Source organism: Nicotiana tabacum, chromosome 19, assembly GCF_000715075.1.
Source record: "Nicotiana tabacum cultivar K326 chromosome 19, ASM71507v2, whole genome shotgun sequence".
Lineage (NCBI taxonomy): Eukaryota > Viridiplantae > Streptophyta > Magnoliopsida > Solanales > Solanaceae > Nicotiana > Nicotiana tabacum.
This window is the reverse complement of record NC_134098.1, coordinates 70,495,618-70,517,831: the sequence shown is the minus strand read 5'-3', so window position 1 is coordinate 70,517,831 and position 22,214 is coordinate 70,495,618. Positions and strand designations below refer to the sequence as shown.

Here is a 22,214-nt window from a genome sequence, read left to right as displayed (position 1 = left end):
AGCATTGAAAATTTTCTCTGTGGAAAACGGAGAATATAACGATAATTAATGTAATATTATACCCAAATCAATGCGAATCCCCCAATTCAATAGCTAATGCGAAGCTGGCGGAACTCCTTGACTACAAGAAAAAGCATTTTCTTTTTTCTTAAACATATCTGGTTAAACACTATCATATAATGAAACGAAGAAAGTAAATAGTAGTAGTATTTATTGAGAGGTGCTAGACCTCATTGTATCCATATAATTTGCAATAAATATGAAAATACTTAATAAAAATTAATACATATATCAAATTTTATAGCAAGAAATAGTATGAAGTGAACAGTGAAGTTTGAATAAAGTATAGTTGACAAATATAATAATCGATCGAATCAACATCCGGGTGGAATGACAACTCCAACTCGCACAACACAGGCATTGCTAATCAATCTAATGCGTGAAAGAAAGAAGAAGGAAGAGCAATCTAATGTGCTCCTAGTAGCATGAGCACCTGTAATACATGAAATGGCAGATCTGTAGTTTAGATACAAATTTTAAGGGTGTAAGTTAAGTTTTAGGGTTTTACTAACTTTAAAATAGCTTTGACATTTGAAGACAGGAGAACGCTTTCAACTTGGAGTAATATTGTTCTAGCCTGTTTCGCTTCTGAAAAGTTAAAAGTGTTTTTTTTAAAAATATTATTTTAAATTAAATGTGCTTATTTAAAACTCCGCCCGTGTGAGCTTGCTTACATGGCCAATCCCAAGACCAGATAAAGGGGGAGGATTGCGGTAGGTTGACAGCCAGCATAAAACTTATCAATTCATGACACGCCGATTCTAATTTGTTTGAGGTTGAGACATAGTTATTCTTGTATTCTAAATGTGCTTATTTTAGAGAGTTGAAGTGTATCAGATACTTAAAAGATTAGATATTCCCTAGAAGCAGTTTTGGAACCTAATCAAGCACAAATTAATGTTCTAATATTGCAAAAATACTTTTTAAATTGATTAGTCAAATACAAACGACTCTTCAAAAGTACTTTTTCAATAAACACATTCAAAATAAGAAGGTTTTGGAAGCTAAAGTGTAGTTTCTATACTACTTGAACTTCATTCACAATTTTCTTTTCCTCCTTAAGGGAGTGGGTGGGTTTCAGAAAATTATTTAAGTTCACGCTAGAGAAAAGTGACTGACAAAATGAGATGTTGATTTCCAATTTAATGTTGTTAGCTGTTCCTTGCTAATTTAGTTTTATAAAGGAAAAATCTTCTTAACTATGTTGCTACCCTAAAAGAAGAAAAAAAGGACAAAAATTACGATTAGTTATTATCATCAGCCGAAAGGGAATAAAAATGTCATTTGCATAAGTCATAACCAACAAGGTAAGTCGAAGGAATCAATTTATCAATAGGATCTCCTTATGTAATATACTCCCGTAAATCATAGTATTGATCATTACGTATGATTCAAAAATATCTCTAATTCTCTATTTAATTCCAAAGGTTGAAATACTACTCAAAAACATAATGAGACGCAAAATAAATCGTAACGGTGCCTAAAAAAACGAGAGGGGAATTTAAAAGAATAAAGTATATATAAAATCCAGGATTTCTAGCATTTCTGTTAGAAAAATCTGTTTTCCGAATAATTACCTGTATGATAATCTCAAGAAGTTCTTAACTTCTTTTCATCTCAATATTATATTCACTTAAACATAAATGCCTACTTTTATTTTGTTATTTAAACTTCTATAATTAGGTCGATATCACTACTATTAGATTGTTCGTCTTCGAAGTTGATTTAGATAATATTGCAATAAAATCGGAGTATTCAAGTTAGGCCTAAATTTATCCCCCTTGACTTAACCACCAGCATTGCTCTTTCCACTTTATTTATTTATTTTGCATATGAAGAATCATAATTTTCCCTATTTTTACTTGATGTTAGATCTTCACAGTTTGTATTCCATAATTGAGTTTTTCTTTTACCCTCTTTAGTCATTTTATTTAAACATTTTATCTTGTTTAAGTTGATTTTAAAGAACATGTCATATGAAAATAACATGATGAAATATTATTATTTTAAAACCTCTTGTTTCATCCAACAAAGTAATTACCTGCAAAACATGTCATATGAAAATAACATGATATATTATCCTTTTTCTCATTTCAGACGAGATTTTACAAATTTGATTTCCTGAAGTTTTCTATTTAAGTCATTAACTCAATATTGTTTTCCTTTTCACTTGTCATAAAACATCTGTCTCCATAGTAGATTTATTTCCTATTAAGATCAATATGTAGCAAATATTTACTTAAGCTATCAAATAGGATAAAATCCGACTCATTTGTTTCATAAAAGGAGATAAACTTTAATTTTGTTGAATCGATTTGACACGGATGAAATAGATTACTATACTGAATGCCTACTACTACTAATAGTTTAATACTACTATTACTACTTTGTTAAGTATTAATTTAAACTCCAAACCTTAGGTAAATATCATCATACATATTTGTAAATTCATCTGTCAAAGCTAATTTAGGTCATTTGCACTAAAAACCAATGGAATATTCAAGTTTTACATCTTGCTTTCACACATGTATATGTAGCCTCTCTAAATTCTAGTTTGACAAATTGAAAAAAATAAATAAATTATGTATACTGATAAAATATGTAATATTTTTTTTTACAATATTAATTCAATTTAAATTTTGATATAACAAATTCTGTCGTTCTACTTGATATAAAAAGTTACTACCAGTTATTTTACATCAACATAACTTAAACTTAAAAATAAAAGGAAAACTTTAAAAAAGAGGCTTAGACCATCACCACACCTATAAATATCCATTCTCTTCAATATTATTTTATAAAACAATTCTCTTTACCTTCTTTGTGTTCTTAACCTCTGCTTCTTCATCTTCATCTTCTACTTATTATTTGTCAAACGTAATTGTGAATTCAACAGCTGAGTTTATTAACCATACAGCAATATCCGAATTTCGGATACTGAACCGAAGAGTTTTAGCCAAATGCCCCGACCCGAACCCGTATCTCAGTATAACTACAGCCTCAAATTCAAGCCTTTCTGATGAAGGCTTTGTTACAGTTCATGTTTCTGGTGTTTTGCTTCCTTCAAAAGGCGATTGGGTTGGAATGATCTCTCCTTCATATGCGGAGTAAGTTAAAAAAAGAAATTAAGTTATATATACTGACACTATAAATATTAGTAAATTATTATTGTAGTTTAACATGCGATAACATATTAATTAGTACTATTAATTTTACCAAATTACCAGTTAGTGTTTAATACTGTTTATCATAAAAAATTACCTATAATTACATTTTAAATGGATTGTGTAACTTTTTTTAACATTATCCGTGCATAGAAAACTTTAAATAAAGAAAAAAGAGACTATGTTTTAATTTAAATTCTATTAGACGCTATATTCAATAGCGTGTTCTGTTTTTCTGTAGTATGAATGTAGATTATTGTTGTTGAAAAAATTTCTCTTTTTCCCGAATTAGAAGAATTATGATTACCTTTTATCATGATTTTCAAAAGTACCTTTAAATTATATATGAATATTTGAGGTTCATAACATGTTTTCCTTTATTATTGCCGGTGGGTCATTAGTAAAGCTTTACCAGCAAATAAGAATTCAAAATATGAATACGTGATGGAGAAAGACATAAAACTCAACCAAGTGGTCCAGTACTTTTGACGAAGAGAAAGTATACTACTTATTATTTGCAGTGTAAAGAAAAGAACATGTGAACAATGGAAGAAGTGATATGAAAATATATGTTCTTTATTTGTTACTTTTATTGTGTTCTCTTTTATAGTTAGGATATTTATTGTATTGACATTTCGGTTGTTATACCCCTGTTTTCAGCGTATCAAGTTGCCCTTTTAACGCCATACAATATCAACAGACTGGTGATCTCTCTCAACTTCCACTCCTTTGCCATTATCCTGTCAAGGTATGTTCGCTATAATAAAATTTCAAATTATATATATACAATCATATCACACTATAACAACATTCCTATATAACAGTTATTCACTATAAAAATTAATTTTTTTCTCGTAATCGATTTTTATATTATGTTATAATATATGTCGTCTGGAACAACACTTCACTATAGCAGCCTAAAAATATCAGATCAAACGAAACTATTATAATGCAGATATTATTGCAAATGTATATTACAATCTTTAAAAATCACTCAATATGGAAAAGATAATAATACTAGAAAAAAGGATGAGAGATGAGAGGTGAGAGATGAAACAAACAATGTGGGAATTATGTGGTAATTGGTAAAGTAGTGGGAATATGCCTACCACTTAAGAGTAGAGCATTTAATAAAGTGTGGGAAGTGGTCTCGCACCCATAAGCGTACGTACCACATTGAAATTGAAATAAATAAGTCATGCAATACCGCCTCCTTAACTAACTATGCATATATTTCGACTTACATTCATTCGCCCCCACTGCCCACCTTTCATTTTTGATCATCATTTAATACGTTCCCATTTTCTATGCCACCCTCTTGTTAGGACATGTTATAATGGGCCGAACTGATTTTTGACGGGTCAAAATAAGTTGAAGTCAATAAATAGACAGATTAATGACCTACTCAAAAATTACTTTGCCTGATATGAGCTGGATCAAGATATGTTAAAGTTTGGGTTATAGCCCAACCTACTCAACTCTTATCAAATTTTAGTTAATGTATGTTGTTTTCTTATGAATTATTTAATTATCAAATAAGACTTCTTTTTCTTTTGTTATGATTATATATAACATATCAAACAAAACAGAATTATTTTAAAAATATTTTAGCAAAATTGTTCATGGAATGGACTGAATCAACCCAACTTTAGATAGACTGAAATGGACTGAATCAAGATGGATTGAGTTTACAATGAGTGGGTTAATGAGCAGCCCAACCTTTGTCGGGTTCATGGATAGGTTTGGGCTTAAATTGCCAAACCCTATATATCATCTTCACATTGATAACCTTTCGTGATTGATTTGATGGACGATCTTTTTTCCTAAGAAATATCCTCCGTTATCAAAGTAATTTGTGCGGAACGACTGTTTTACATTATCAAAATTGAATGTAATGCGTTTGGTATGATTCAGGTCATTATTTATTTAATAGGATCTTCTAAAAATATTTTCTTGAAAATGTGTCCCACATTTGGCTGGTGAATGGAAATTTTTTGAACGAAGAATATATATATGTATAAATTAGTAATAATATTAATAGATCGGAGAGTGTTCTGATAAAATTTTGAGTACTAAAAATTAATAATAATATCTAAATTTAATTATTGTTACTTGTTAGTTAGAATAATATTATCAAGTTATTGTAAGCAAACATGACTTCTACCATAAGCGCTGGCAGTAATGGAAGCCATTTTTTTTTGATGGAAAATATTTTCCTTGACAAGTGACTTTCATTGTACCAAAAAATATCTTAATTATGGTAAAAAAATATTCTCTTTTGCATACCAAACACACTCTACATTGTGATTCACGCAACAACCTGAGTGACATCATCCGTTTGAGAATATGTCATAAGATAATACTTATATATTTAGACAAGGCGAAATTGACATTTGTTTCATGTATGTTTCATGCAGGACTCACTCCTTGAGTTATATAATTTCCAGGCATTTAAATTGATTTTTGTACATTTTCGCTCTTGGATTTCAGATAAATTTGAGTTCTTTCATATTTTATAATTTTACTTTTATTTATTTTTTTTAAAAATAAAATTTCTTCGAGCTAAATGTCACGCACCCCATATAGTAGGTAAAACGTATCAACGTCCACTGCCTTCCCCTACCTTTTAAAACCATGATCTTAATTAGCTAGTTCGTTTAATTTTGTGTAAGAATTTGTAGATTCTTGTAGAATATTTTTCCTATCTTCTTTAAATAGATATCCATCCGACTATTGGAATATAGATAATTCAACTCTATACACTTAATTTCTCTTCCGTTTGCACCACGTCTTGTTAGTTTCTCTTCGAATTCATTGTTTAATCTTTAATTTATGCATATTTCAAATATGTTAGTACCTTAATTATTTAGGGTGCGGAATATGACAACTCATCCAATTTACAGGAACCAAGCTTATTAAAAAGTTTGGTCTTTAATTTGTATTGTTTCTTACTTTTTTAATTTGAAAGATGATTTGGTTATTATGACAGGCACAATATTTAAGCAAAGATCCAGGTTATCTAAGATGCAAGAAGAAAGAGTGCAAGAAATATGTGAAGGGTTCTTGTGTTGAGAGAAGTTGTAGCGCCTCACTCTCATTTCACGTTGTTAATTTTAGGACTGATATTGAGTTTGTCCTCTTTGCTGGTGGATTTGCCACACCTTGCATACTCAAAAGATCAAACAAATTGAGTTTCACTAACCCTAAACAGCCTTTAAATGGCCATCTCTCAAGCATGGACTCAACAGGAACTTCAGTAAGTACGTATATGCATATTAAAGGGAAACGTTCCTTATTAGAAATTTCTTCATTATAGAGTTCAAGCCCGAGACATCTGGTCAAGGGTAGAATCATCTTATCTAATCTCATCCAACAAAAATAGTTGTGTTTCTTGTTATATATGGAAGGGTAAAAAATTGTAGTTACAATAATGAGCCCTATTTCTTATTTTGATTCTTTGGTTCGTTTTAATACCATAAATAATGTTAGTTTGACCATTTGCTTTTTTTTTTCCCTCTCCTACATTTCATCAAATTTAGTTGAGAGTAACATGGGTTAGTGGGGATAAAGCACCTCAACAGCTGCTGTATGGAAATGGAAACTCTGAAATATCAAAAGTTTCAACTTTTACCCAAAAAGACATGTGCAGTAAGTTTCTTCTTCCAATCCCTATTAATTTGTTTTTTTTAAAATTTTATCTGACATGTGTTTTAACTTGTAAGTGGATGAACAAAACCACAATAATGATTTTCTTTTCATTTTAGTTAAACTTAATTAAGCTTATAATTACTAACATCTGTGATGAGTGATTGACAACTAAATAGTTATACGAATAAGATAACTTCATTGCTCGGTACAACTTATCTATTGCCAAGTAAGCTATATGGTTAAGGCTTAAATGAGCTAATTAGCTAATTATATCTTATGGTTGTTGATTTTCTCTAACACTTCATGTTATCAAGCATCAAATTTATTGCCTTTCATCATCATTATATTAATTAGTTTTTGAGCTAGAAAAGCAGAAGCGGGTTCACGCTAGAAAATCACATTCTATATACAAGTTCAAATATATAATATTTGTATATAGAGTAGATATTGAATCTTGGTAAAAAATTTGGCTCTGCCACTAAATATAACCAATATCCACGCTAAAATTCTGTAATTTTGCATGCCCTTTTTGGGCCTAATTTCTTGTAGGAGTTTAAAATTGATTTTTTTTTTGTTTTTTTGGGTAAATCCGAAGGTGCTTTTCCAAAAAGTCCAGCCAAGGACTTTGGGTGGCATGACCCAGGCTTTATTCATTCAGCAGTAATGACAGGACTTAATCCTTCAACCACATACTCCTACACATATGGAAGGTATATATAAGTCATCTCAAAATGAATGTTTGGTTGTCGGATAAAATTTTAAAAATAAAAAAATAAAATATCAATTACAATTTTTGACAACTGTAATCGAAAAATTGCGACTATTGTTTTAAAGTCGAAATAAGTAGTCGAATAAGAGCGACTTTTTAATAGTGAAAGATATTTTTCGGTGAAAATATTTTCTTTCCACCAAAAGGGAGATGATTGTCCTCACTTTTAAACGAAAGTCACTTTGTTTCAAAATTATCCTAACTCTTAACGAGAAACATTTCTTTAACTAATATTTAGACGTTAAATCAATCTTCAATACTCAAAATTACATCAAAACACTATTCAGTTTGCTAATATAATTATCAATCTTCAATAAGTGTTTTTCTGTTTGAAAAATAATTCCGATCATATATACCAAACATATATACACGGATATTTTTCTTGTCATTTCCCAATATATGCTAGCTACTACATGTTTTTCGTTTTTTGCTAAACAAATGCAGTGATTCAGCTGGTTGGAGTGGGAAAATAAACTTCAAAACACCACCTGCTGGAGGATCAGATGAGGTTCGATTTCTGGCATATGGAGATATGGGAAAGGCTCCTAGGGATCCTTCTTCCGAACATTATATTCAGGTAATAAAATTAGTCATATGTCACGTACGGTCGCGAATTTTATTTATTATAACAGTAAAGTCACAAACTCTTTTTTGTTACATTAAGGTACATGAATACCAAACTTTAAATAATTTATACATAGTACAATTATTTTAATGTAGCCAGGATCTTTGGCGGTGACGAAGGCTATGGCAGATGAAATATCATCGGGGAATGTAGATTCCATATTTCACATAGGCGACATAAGTTATGCCACAGGATTTCTCGTAGAGTGGGATTACTTCCTTCAACTAATCACTCCAATTGCTTCTCATGTTTCTTACATGACTGCTATTGGCAACCATGAACGGTAATATTCTTTGTTTAAGCTTAATTAATTGAGTAGTATATATATATATATATATATATATATATATATATATATATATATATATATATATATATATATATATATTCATTTGCGACGAGAAAATATTTTCTAGAACATAAGTCATTTTTTGGTGTTTGATTGCCAGAAAATATACTTCAATCATACTTTTTTTTTTCTTCATAATTATCTCTAACTCTTCATATCATTCCTTTAACTGGCCAACACTTAGTCATTAATATTACCAATCTTTAATACTTAAAATTTTCATTAAAACACTTTCCAATTTGTTAAATATTTTTATCAATCTTTAATCCTCAGAAAATATTTTTCACCCTTTCACCACATACAAAATAAATTATTTTCGAAAAATATTTTTTAAAAATAACTCCCATCATATCAAACACTTCCAAACTTTTGTAACTTTTCAGCAAGCATGGCTATCCTACAATCTTATTTAGTGAAAGATGCTTCTTTTGCCACGAATGTGCTAGAGAAGGTTATATCCTAATAAGTCGGGATAGGAGCGATCAAATAAACAGTAATTCATCTTTGCATAAATGAAGAATGAGTTACTTACTCACAGATTGAAGACTTAAATACTAAGAAAAGATCCTTCCGAAACATAAATGCCGAGAGCATTCAATAAATCTTCTCTTCCTCTATCAACCCCAACCTCGATTTAGTCGGTCATGGGCTTCCCTCTGCCAAGAATTGAGAGAAGATATTATTTCACTTTTACTCGGTACACAGATTCAAATTAGTCAAATAAAACTAGACGGATCAACTATCTTACTCACAAAAAAAGTCAAGATCTTGAAATTTTCATAAATTTTATAAAATAAACTTTGGTTGGGGGAGGAATATGAACAATGTTCTTATCCTTTAAGTTCAAAAACATTCAGGGATTATGTAGGAACAGGATCAGTGTATGGAACACCAGATTCAGGGGGAGAGTGTGGAGTGCCTTATGAAACTTATTTTCAAATGCCAACTGCAGCAAAGGATAAGCCATGGTACTCCATTGAACAAGGAAGTGTTCACTTCACAGTTATTTCAACAGAGCATAATTGGTCTCACAACTCAGAGCAAGTATAATTCACCATCCAGTTTAGCTTTTTTATACTTAATTTGTTAGTTATTTGCAGATTCTAATTAATTAACTAATTTCTTCCCAAAAATATAAATTAATGATCTCTAACAGTATGAATGGATGAGGAAAGACATGGCTTCAGTTAATCGATCAAGAACTCCTTGGCTAATCTTTACTGGGTAAGTGAATATTCTTCATGCAACATTTATCGCCTGTAATTATTTTATAAGTGATCTAATTATATAAAATTTTTTTACACTATCAGAGCTTATAACTTAAACTCATTTATATAATAGGAGTACTATTTAGTTCAAGATCAATATAGAGTTTTACTATATTAAAGTACTCTTAACATGTAACATGTTGGTAAATGGTAATTATGCTAGTATTTCTCCATCTCGATAAATTATACCCAATTTGACCTATTAAGGTTAAAACATTTGAATTGATTATCATACTGAACAGCTTAGAATCTTAAATGCTGAATACATCAAGTTCAAATCTTGAATCAACTTCTAATACTATTGTAGTGATCTTATGTTAATTTCTTCGTAGGCATCGACCCATGTATTCGTCAGTTAATGGGGTGTTTCTTAAAAGTGTTGATGATGATTTTGTCAAAGCTGTTGAGCCTCTACTACTGGCAAACAAGGTATGCATCTTACGCTATTAAATTGAACTTGTGCACACTCAAAGTTCAAAAACATTTACACTCTAAATGACTAGTTCAAATATATTTCTTGTTGAGTATTTATTGACACTTAGAAATATGTGTCAGGTTGATCTAGCATTATGGGGACATGTTCATAATTATGAGAGGAGTTGTGCAGTATATCAGAAGGAATGCAAAGCATTGCCTACTAAAGGTGCAAGTGGAATTGATACTTATGACAATGCCAATTATACTGCACCAGTTCATGCTGTTATTGGAATGGCTGGCTTTAGCTTGGACAAGTTCCCTTCTGATGTAAGCCTAGTCTTGCGCAAAATAATAGAATTTTATTTACTATAACACTAAAGTCACAAAATTATCACATTAAAGTAACTAACTTTTTCGGTACACACAGGCTGATAAGTGGAGTTTGATAAGAATAGCCAAATTTGGATACGTGCGAGTTCATGCAACAACCAAAGCATTGAGAATTGAAGTAAGTGATACAAACATGGACTTGTGCATTTTTTGTTACACACACATGCACACGTCTTAGAATTTTCTAAATTTCTCTTTTCCATTTTGCAGTATGTAAATGCAAATACTAGAAAGTTGGAAGACAGTTTTCAAATAACCAGAAGCTGAACAAACAAGAGATGGAAAGAGAATACAATACACTAGCTAGTGCAGTAAAATTATGTTACACAAAGTATAGGGAGAGTTTATTCAAATTCATATAATACTGTCATACATACACATTGACAGTTTTTTATTCTCTTACATTTAGCAACAATAATTGTCTCAATAATTTAATTTTTAGCTTATGCGCTAATTATTCTACTCCTTCTCGATCGAGACCTTTCTTTAATTTGTTGATATTCACTGGCTACAATATTTTAATTGGGCTCGAGAACTCCCGTGTAAGTTGGGTGACACTAAATTTGCTGGGTCGAGAACTCCAATAATTTGTATTTTTAATAAAAGTACTTCATTACTTTATTCACACTATTAATGTTTAGGTTGAATGCTCAGATTCTTTCACATAGCAACATAATTAACATTTAGTAAGCTCATTTTTTCGCTTATAAGTGTAACGACCCGACCGGTAGTTTTGAGTTCTAGCACGTCGTTCGACGGTTTGAGGCCTTGAGTAGCTTCACTTCGGGTATTATGACTTGTACGTGTGGTCGGAATTGAATTTCTGGAAGTTTGGAGTTGATTTGGAAAGAAAATTCTAATTTTGGAAGCTTTAAGTTGGAAGAATTGACTAAGGTTTGACTTTTGAGTAAACGACTTCGGAATCGAAATTTGAAGGTTCCAACAAGTTCGTATGATGATTTTGGTCTTAGGAACGTGTCCGGATGTCGATTTGGAGGTCCGCAGGTCATTTCAGCATCAATTGGCGAAAGTTGGAAATTGAACGAGTTTGGAAAGTTTGACCGGGAATGAACTTTTGATATCGGGGTCGGATTCCAATTCCGATTCCGGAAGTGGGAGTAGGTCTGTAATGTCAATTATGACTTGTTTGCAAAATTTGAGGTCAATCGGACTTGATTTGATAGGTTTCGACGTCGAATGTAGAAGTTTGAAGTTCTAAAGTTCATTAAGTTTGAATTGGGGTGCAATTCGTAGTTTTAGCATTGTTTGATGTGATTTGAAGGCTCGCCTAACTTCGTATTGTATTTTGGGACGTGTTGGTATATTTGGTTAAGGTCCCCAGGGCCTCGAGTGAATTCTGGATGATTAACAAATTAAGTTTTGGACTTAAGAAATGCTGAAGCTGGGCAGCAACTGGTGTGATCGCTTCTGCGATGTCTTGATCGCAGAAGCGAGGTTGAGCTCGCAGAAGTGAAATGGGAAGGGGCAAGGCAGTGGTCGCAGGTGTGAAGATCTCACATGTGGAATTTCAGAAGCTAAAAATGAAGACACAGAGGCTGCTGGTCCGCAGATGCGCAATTGGCCATCGCAGAAGTGCCTGCGCTGAAGCAAAAACGCTTCCGCAGATGCAAGGTCTCAGCTGAGTAGTGTACTCCGCAGATGTGCATTTTGGCTTGCAAAAGCGAGGCCGCATATGCGCAAATATGTCCGCAGAAGCGAAAACTGGGCAACACATAACGGGATCGAACTTGGGTCATTTCACCATTTTCATTTGGGATTTTTGGACCTCGGTTCTTAGGCGATTTTGAGAAGTTTTCATCATGTAACACAAGGTAAGTAATTTTCCACTTGTTGTGAGCTTAATGTAAGACTTATATGTGGATTCAAGGAGGAAAATTTAGGAAAATTGTGGGATTTTGGTAGAAGACCCAGAATATAAAATTTTGGATTTTGACCACGACTTTGAAAATGGAATTAAGAATAAATTACATATATGAGTTAGTAATGTTATGGGTATGGTTTATCTTCAAAAAATTTCGGAATCCGGGCACTTAGGCCCGCAGGTTGACTTTATTGACTTTTCGAGCGAAATTGAGAATTGTTTAAATTGATTAATTATGGGTATTAGAGTATATTTTGATTAGTTTGCACCTTGTTTGACTAGCTTTGGATCGACATGTATCGGTTTGAGGTGTTAGAGAGGCTTTGGAGTTGGTTATGGAATTTCAGAGCGAGGTAAGTATCTTGTCTAACATTGTGAGGAGAAACTACCCCTAGGTGATATTTATTGTTATGTGAAACTAGTTGCGGGTGTTATGTACGCACGAGGTGACGAGATTCCGTACGTACCTAAAGCATGTTTATGTCTGTGCAGACTTAGGATCTTATTTTGTAATATTTGAATTATTTGAACTCATGTTGCTAGCTTAATTAATTGAGGTTATAAATGAAATTGATTTAGAAATAAACATTTGTATACCAGGCCAAGCCTTAACACTTTGAGTAGTGCGCAGATTATTTGAGAAGCGGTAAAGATTATATTTATTTTGTACCCATGTACGGTATTGTAAACACTTATCTCGTAATTCGGTAACTTTCTTCCTTTTCTTGTGGAGCGGGCCAAATGCCTCGGCAGTATATAGATGCATCTATAGTTAGTGCCGCACAACCCTCGGCAGTGTACACATTATTTCGGATCGGACCGAACGACCTCGACAGAATCGTGCGTTATATCGCTAGTAGTCCGACTATTCACGAGCGAGTCTTTCCACGGATGCCCGACATTTTATGGTATTTATTATATATTTGGTATTAACACTTGGCATTTTTTGAGATATTATGGTAGAGTACAAGATCGAAAAGTTTATGCTTTAAAAGAAATAATTGGGAAACCATGAGATTACAGATTTACTCTACTATTGCCTTGCACTTCATATCTGTCATGAATTATTATACTATTTATTTAGACCTCTAGTAAGTGTCGATGTCGACCCCTCGTCACTACTTCTCCGGGGTTATGCTAGATACTTACTAGGTACGCGTTGATTTACGTACTCATGCTATACTTCTGCACTAAATGTGCAGGATCTGACATGTTCATTGATGATCACCTTAGTGCGTAGGCGCACCTGTTGAGGAGACTTCACATGAGCTGCATATTAGGCTACGCAGCGTATTCCACCGAGTCTCCATTATACTATTTATTTTATTCTGTCTAATTACATTCAGGACAAATATTGTATTATTATTGTACTCCTTAAAAGAATGCTCATACACTTGTGACACCAGATTTTGGTGGTTCCTATGGGTTGTTCGTTATTGTAGTTGTGTAAATTCTAATTCATACGATTTAATTAAGGAAAAATTATGATTTCAAAAAAATGGATAATTAAGTTGATCAATCACCGTTGGCTTGCCTGACGGCGATGTTGGGCGCTATCACGACCTTTAGTGAATTTTGGCTTGTGATAGCTTGGTATCAGAGCATTAGGTTCACTTAGGTCTCTTAAATCATGAGCAAGTCTAGTAGAGTCTTACGGATTGGTACGAAGACGTCTGTATTTATCTTCGAGAGGCTACAGTGCTGTTAGGAGCACTTCCCTTCTTGATTTCCTCATCGTGCGATTTGATTCCATTGAGGCTTGTGCCTTTATTTCCTTCCTACTCAATCTTATGCGGCGTGAAGCGCTTGTTATCAATTAGGCGCTGAGTAGTGGTATTGATCCTGTGGACGTGGTGCATGATGTTTTTCCATACGTGTTCGGGCATGCTATTATCGTCGCCTTGCGGAAGGGTGTTCTGTAATTTCAATTCAGTATCGGTACTTCCTATGGTTTTGAGGTTATGCACAGATTGTTATGATGTTCATGCGTTGTTATCGCACAATGTTGGTGTAAGGTAGGGTGCTTGTTTATATGTCGAGGCAGTGAATGACTTGAAAAGAGGATTTCTCAATGCACGATTTAGAGGTTCAGCATTTAATTCCAGCAGAGGAAAGGCAATTAGACTATGGATGATTATGCTTTGGTTGATGGAGTAACGAGACTTGAAATTTTTGAGCGTGGTGGATATTTCGTTGTGATGTGGTTTCCTCGTCCTTCTTTGAACGCATTACGGTTTGCCGACATTATGGTCTTCTTTGATTTTGCCTTCGGGGCAGGGTGTGGTGAAATGGTACCTGAGAAGCGGTTGTGAGAGATAGTAGGGTGTAGCGGTTTTAGAATCGAAAGAGTGTTTCTAGTGTTGATGGCTCGAGAAAGATGATCTTCTAGGAGGTTTAGAGTTGGTAGCAATTAATTAGATCTAGTGCTATAATTATGGATTTGATTTGAGGAAACATTTGGGAACCGAAGTATGAGGAAGGACATGTCGGGAGGTGTCTAGCGGCAGATGAGTTACTAGCAGGTCGAGTATGAGAAGCGGATGTCGAGAAGTTGCTTAAAGGAGATAGTTTGACCGAAGTAGGAGTGGCAGAGTAGCATATGGATCATATGGAAGGATAACCACGTACCTTGAGGAATATTTGAGTGATTTGGAAGGCATAGTGGGAGTGACTAGGTCCACGAATTATAATTGGAATGGTGGTTACTGTATAGAGAAATATTGAATATGGCAGAGAGGAGTTTGCTTGAAATAAAGAGGGGTGTGAAGATTTTATTATCGTTACGGATGCAACATAGTTTTGAGTTTGGAAGGTATTGTTGAACTTTTAGTTGATGTCAGCGGGGAAGGAACATGCTTGTACAACTGGTGGATGAGCATGGGCTCAGGAGAATTTACTGATTATGTAGTAGTTGTAACCAGTGCAACATCGTTGGAAGATGTCAGCATGGAATTCCACAGGTGGGTTATCTCCTGTGGGTAGGTTAGCGGTTGCGTGATATTGACGAAGCTTCTGCGAATAATACTACTTGCTACCCGGTAAGAGGTCAAATATGTGATTGTGACTGATGATTCAGAATGTTCATGAAAAGCTTAACCAAAGACTTCGAGAAATTTGGCGGGTTAACGGTACGAGATCATGGTAAATGAGAAGGAGGGATCGTTGTGGGCTCTACATTATGTGATGGTAGCTTAAAGATAAGTGGGGGAGACCCACCGTCTACGATTGGATCGCGTGGATGTCGTCGTGTGCAATTTCTGGTTATCGGTGCATTAGTGGATTATTTGTGACTAAGAAAAGGAAACATTAGGGGTAATTTGAGCAGAGAAATTGATAAATGTGTGTTATATTCCGCCTTATCGATTCATGTGTAGGTTTTGGGAAGATTCAGAGTTTACGCTTTGTGGATGTGATGTACAAATAAAGGAATTCATCCGGTTGCTTCTTTCAGAGGGTGTTCATGCTCTAGCAGAGCATTGGAGTTTGGTTATGTTCGAGATCAGGTCAGAGTGGGTGACTCTCAACCACGGTCCTAGTGGATTCAAGAATTTAAGTGCATTGCTTAAGAATTTCGGGTCTGTTGTGTGGTTAAGGATCGAGTTTTTGCAGTGGATTGTGAACGGAACTTGGAATGTTCTATGTCATCATCGGGTATGCGACACAATATTCGAGTAAAGGAAGAAATAGCTTCGAATTCGCGGAAGGTCTTGCAAAATGAGCATACCAATTGAAGATGCTATTGTGCGCTTGAGAAGGGTATGAGATGATTCATGGGCATTGAGACGATGTGGTCTCGCAATTTGGCTCACTCGGGATGAGTGTGGATTGAGTTCATTATGTTGTGAATGGAGATATTATTATTTCTAAGTCAGGTCAAGAGTAAATTGAAAGAAGTTGGATCAGTTAGTAATAGTTGAATCAACATGATTGTGGCAATACATGTGGTTTGTGGTTGTACATATGGGCTTGATTGACACCATAACTTGATTGATTTGGGGGGGGGGGGTATTTGATTCAAATGGCCTTGTGGTGTAAATAGATTCCGGAAGAGTCATGACAGTTTAGATCATGACTTGAGGGCTGTATTTCCTGCGGTTTGGGAATTTAGTTGCGTGTTGCATTGGTTCATTTGCAATGAGCTAAGTGAAAGGTTTCTAGCCAATGAGGTGGTTATTTTACTAGTAGTTCAAGGGTTATGGTGAATGCGTGTATTATCGCGTAGCGGCACGATAAATGCAGTGAGAGGCACGTGAATTTGAAAGTGGAGGATTTAGGTTACGGTTCGGTGTTGATAAGAATGTCACGAGCTTGGATGAGCAGGGAAGAATTAAGATGTTTAGAGTAAGCTGGCGTTATCTTAGTGTCGCCTGAGAATGGCGTTATATGGAAGAGGCATTGTGTATCGATTTGCGGATTATTATTTGCCTTACATAATTAGTGCGGTTAGCTGTATGGATGTGCATACTTTGCTACCTGGTGCAGAAGGTCATGTGAGTGAACCCCATGGGGATATTTGTATAAGTGTGGCATGTTAGTCCATTGATTGTTAAAGATTAAAACCAAGTATGGAGGTTATGGTAGTATCACAAATGCGAGCGTTTATGCTTGAGATGCGTTCTGTTCCTTGGGTTGTGGACCCTGTGAGTTTGTTTCGGATTGGACGACTGTTCGTGTGTGATGAATAGGCCCATTGTGGATCCTTGAAAGGTTTTTTGCCTAGTATGGGATGATCGGAATCGGCTTGAGGTCTGTTGGTGGGCCTAATGTGAATGTGTGCCCTACGTCAGGTCGGACGTATTCATTCATCATAGCATTACTTACGGAGGAGTCATCAGGGATTGGATGTTATGCATGTCATCAGTTATTCCATGTAAATCTCTATTGTTCCATGTGAGTTGTGAGGCGGCTTGATTATTCGCATACTTGTTGAGGTCCCGTGTAGCTTGTGGTGTTATATGAGTAGATGGATCTCGAGATGCAGGTCATCATTGCACCTTAGTTGTGCTTGGGTTTCGTAGCGTATGGCGCTATCCGTCTCCCCAAGATTTGTATTATGCGCTTGGCGTGTTTGTGGTCGATATTTGGGCATTTCGTAACTATGAGCGTTACGACTTGATATGTGTTTTCTTCTTGATTATTATGTGCAGATTGGGTGACACGCCGATGTAACGACCCGGCATGTCGTTTTGTGTATTACAACCTCATTCTCCCATTTACTGCTCAATTTATGCTTTCTAGTTGTTATGCGACTCGTCGGGGTGATTGGTTCGAGTCCGGTGAGGTTTTGAAATGAATTTGAACACTTAGTTCCAAGGTTTAAAGCTTAAGTTAAAATAGTGATCGGATGTCGACTTATGTGTAAACGACCCCGGAATAGAGTTTTGATGATTCCAATAGTTCCGTATGCTGATTTTGGACTGAGGAGCGTGTCCGAAAAATTATTTGGAAGTCCATAGGTAAATTAGGCTTGAAATGACTAAAAATACAAATTTTAAGTTTGGAAGTTCGGGGAGTTAACTTTTTAATATCGGAGTGGGAATCCAGTTCTGATAATTTTCATCACTCCGTTATGTCATTTATGACTTGTGTGCAAAATTTGAGGTCAATCGGAATTGAATTGATAGGTTTCGGCATCAAATGTAGAAGCTGGAATTCGTTAGTTTTCGTTAAGCTTGAATTGGGGTGTGATTGTGATTTTAGCGTTGTTTGATGTGATTTGAGATTTCAACTAAGTTCGTATGATGTTTTAGGACTTGTTGGTGTATTTTATTGAGATCCCGGGGGCCTTGGGTGAGTTTCGGATGGTTAACAGAATAAATTTTGAACTTAGAATTTGGCTGGAATTTTTCTGATACTTGTGTCTAGTTTCGTTCTTCGCGTTCACGGGTGGGTTCTCGCGTTCGCGATGGGAAACTTGAGGCAGGTAATATTTGATCTTCGCGTTCGCGAGAGGGGTCTCGCTTTCGCGAAGAGGGGCTACGGTCAGGCGAGGTTGTTCATCGCGTTCGCGATTGGGTACCACGTTTGCGAAAGGGAAAATAGTGTCACACCCCTTTTATCCCCCCCTCCCCCCCCAAATGATGTGTATGTGTGGATTGTGAGTTAAAGAGTTTCTCCAATTAAAGTGACAAACTTGAATAGAGATTATTTTATTTACAGAGTCGCCACTTGGAATTGATCTTTTGGGTGTTCCAAGTCACCTTTTAATTGAATCCCTAGTCAAAGGAAGATTTGACTCTATTATTATTGGTCTGCAAAAATAAAGTTCGGGTAAGGATTTTTGTTGACCGGGGAGAAGGTCTAAGGCATTTCCCTAGTCTCGTGGTTCTAGTACGGTCTCTTTATTGACTACAACTTGGCTTGAATTAATTTTTGATAAACTATGATTATTGGTTTTCATATTTTATCTATCCGCTTTTAAAATATGGAATTATCTTTGAAACGAATCACATGTGTGAATCCATTTTATTTATTGTGCCAAAATTATGCCACGCGTACGTGTACACAATTAATAGCATTTTGTATTATATTAAGATTGTTTTGGCCAAAGTTGCGCGAACACACATTTCGGTTTTAATTTTAGAAATCACAATTATGTCACGTGAACAAATACATAATCGCGATAAATTCATTAAAAGCACGCCTAAAGCACTCTAAGAGGTGTTCATTATTCTTCCTAAACTTTGAGATTATTATAAGGTCATGCATTTTGAAATTATTTGTGAAAATAAATGTAGTAGATTAGCTATGGAAAGGTGAGTTAGCCTAAGAATATTTAACAATTGGGACAACTAGAGCTCTTATATATATTAAACAACTAGACTTGAACATTTGGCCCATTTACCTTGTCGGCTTCAACATAAAAGCTTTTGACAAGTATCTTTCTTAACTTTCACTAGATGTCACACCTCTTTTTTTCCGTAACCCTTATTACGAGGTTGAGTTAGAAGAGTGTTTTCAATAGAAGTGACGCTTTGAAAAGGGATTATTTATTATTTAGAGTCGCCACTTGGAATTGAGTTTTGGTGTTCCAAGTCACCTTTCATTGAATCCCTTATCAAAAGGAAGATTTGACTCTTAATTTATGGTCTACAAAAACAGAAGACTGAGTAAGGAATTCTGTTGATCGAGGGAAAGGTGTAAGGCACCCTTCGAGTCCTGTGGTTCTAGCACGGTCGCTTTATTGACTAATGTAAGGCTTAAATCAATTTCTAGCTATTCTTGTATTTTATTGATTATGGATTATTTATTACCGCCTAATTAATTATTATATTTTATTAATTGTGTTCACCAAGATGCAAGATGCACACAAGGTACTTCTTTGAAATAGAATGTTAAACCAAGGTGCGGAATGTACACATGGTCAAAATATAATTATTTTAGAATTAAAGGTGCCGAGACGCGGAATGCGCACATGATCTTTTTATTGCTTAAGCATATCAATTCAAGGTTCGGGTATGAACACATGGGCTAATATTTAAAGTACAGCTAAAGTTTTTCTAGCGTTTTAGAGTATTTCAAATATTTACTTTTATAGATCTGAGATATTTCTTTAATTATTTATTTATTTTACTCTTTCTTTTTTCTTTTGCGACGAGTCTTGAATTAATTCGCGACGAGCCTCACTCCCTCGCACAATTGTTATTTTCACTCTTTCTTTCTTTAATTTACTAGACAAATCCCCTTCATATTAGATGACCAATATAAACAGACAAACAACTATGTATTCGAGACAATCATGAACTCAAACAATTAACAACAAGAAAGAAAGACATAAGAACGAGTAAACATAATACTAGCCCAAGCCGAATTTCTTAGTGTCCATTTCACAAAGTTTGCACTTAATTCAATTTAATATTTTATCTTAAACAAATAAACTCATTTACCAAATAAATCTCATGAACGAAACAAGGAACAAACAATATAATATTCCTTCAAAATCCTTAACCAAATAAAACAATCAAATGGTTTAACATAAGAAAACAACAAACAACATTCAACTAAAAATAGTAAAGATTGGTGGAAATAATGGAACTTTAATAACGTAAAACTTTCTGACTTTATAAACAAAATTCTCCACAGGATTTTTTTGCGCAAAACACAACAAGATTTGAATCAAACTGATAAACCGCATCGGCGACCTCGAAACCGATCGAACTCAACCGACTGAACCTTGGACAAACATCATGGTGTTTCAGTGATTTTGGGATGAGCTTTATGGATGTTTTGAGCTGGTTTTAGGTGAGTTTAATGGTGAAAACTGGGCTGGTAAATGTGAAGATTGGCAGCTCTTCAACGGCTGCATTTTCATGGGATTTGGGGATGTTTTAAAAAAGGGAAATAACTAGTTTTGGCGTGAGAAATAGAGATGCTTTTATGGCTGAAATTTCTTAACTTTTGCTATAGAAAGCTTCAAGCGCAGAAGCATACTTTTTTGTTTTCTCTGCCTTCGTTTTCTCTCCTTGTTTTTACGTTTTTCTTTTTTTGTTCTTTCTTTTGTGTTTATATATAAATGAAAGGTGATTATGCATTCATAGATATGGGTATTGATGAGATCGTGTGCGTGTGATGTTGTGTGTGGGGTGAGCGATGGGAAAGTTAGGGAGTGTGGGGGTGAGAAACGTGAGGATGGTGGGGAGTTTTGGAGGTTACAGATGTGGGATTAGTGATTAAATTAAGATCTTTTTCTCTATTTTATTTTTATTGTTAAGAGATATAAAATAAAATATAAAGATAAGAATATTAATTATCTATTTTTAGACCAATACAAATATATACTTGGACTATGATTTAAATGACACTAAAATTAAATTAAAAGTTACTAGTCTACTTATTAAGATCCTAATTTAAAAAAAAAAAACATATTGTTTTTGTAAATTTTCTTCTATTTAAAAATAGAAACAAAACATATACTCTAAGAACATGCAATTATTTTTTGTAGTTTTTAATTTTTAATTTTTTTTATAAAACTTATAAAGAGTATGATAAAAATTTAAAATATTAAGATTAGACCTAAAAGAAATATTTATACTAAAATAGTATAGAACTCGGGTGGGGTCAAAAATTTGTTGTTCATAGTATGCCCCTCTTTGCTTGGAAACATGAAGAGTTTTTAGGCAAAGAAAATGAACAAGGTGACTGATATTTAACCTCACTATTATTTAAAAAAGGAAAGAAGATAAACGAAAAAGGTGCGACCGAGCCTTGATTTTTGGCAGCCTACATATCCCGGGTTATAAGGGAATCAGGTCACATATAGTTCAAGTGAAAGAAGAGTGATGGAGTATGCTTAGAGGGAGAGTCGAGTGAAGTTCCGTCGAGGTTCCGATCTACGGTTCTACTATTACATCAAAATGAAAAGAAAATCACATACTCTTGAAATCTAAGAGTTACAAAATTCCTATCTAAATGCCATCTGGAATCTTGTCTTGATTCTTGACCTGCTTCCCCCATTGACTTTAGACTGAAACTTGATGCTCTCAATGTAAAAGACTATGAAATATTCTCACAGGCCTGCTTCTTGATCAGGTGATAAAAAGATGGATGTTGAAATTCTATGTCTCAGCATGCATTATGTCAAAGCTGGTTCGGCTGGTGGTCGGCTGGTATTGAGATCTAACGTTCCACTTTCTCTGGCGAGAG

The 22,214-nt window shown here is 34.4% G+C and overlaps 1 protein-coding gene across 1 annotated transcript; it reads left to right on the top strand.

The window, feature by feature from the left end:
* Nucleotides 1-2,550: 2,550 nt before the first annotated feature.
* LOC107789208 (putative inactive purple acid phosphatase 27) lies at nucleotides 2,551-11,254 on the top strand. The gene is made up of 14 exons (XM_075239153.1): nucleotides 2,551-2,587; nucleotides 2,957-3,167; nucleotides 3,885-3,972; nucleotides 6,214-6,480; nucleotides 6,764-6,872; nucleotides 7,468-7,582; nucleotides 8,086-8,218; nucleotides 8,362-8,549; nucleotides 9,473-9,659; nucleotides 9,772-9,839; nucleotides 10,216-10,312; nucleotides 10,439-10,627; nucleotides 10,728-10,808; nucleotides 10,901-11,254. Exons 1-14 carry the CDS (start codon nucleotides 2,551-2,553, stop codon nucleotides 10,955-10,957), a joined length of 1,827 nt encoding a protein of 608 aa, XP_075095254.1. The 3' UTR covers nucleotides 10,958-11,254.
* The last annotated feature ends 10,960 nt before the right edge of the window (nucleotides 11,255-22,214 follow it).

What these genes read in the sequence shown, in the direction of transcription:
- LOC107789208 (XM_075239153.1), top strand. Translation starts at nt 2,551, where the DNA reads ATGGAATATTCAAGTTTTACATCTTGCTTTCACACAT. An exon ending in TACCCAAAAAGACATGTGCA is followed by an intron (nt 6,873 to 7,467) that starts GTAAGTTTCTTC and finishes GTAAATCCGAAG; the next exon opens with GTGCTTTTCCAAAAAGTCCA. An exon ending in GCTATTGGCAACCATGAACG is followed by an intron (nt 8,550 to 9,472) that starts GTAATATTCTTT and finishes AAAAACATTCAG; the next exon opens with GGATTATGTAGGAACAGGAT.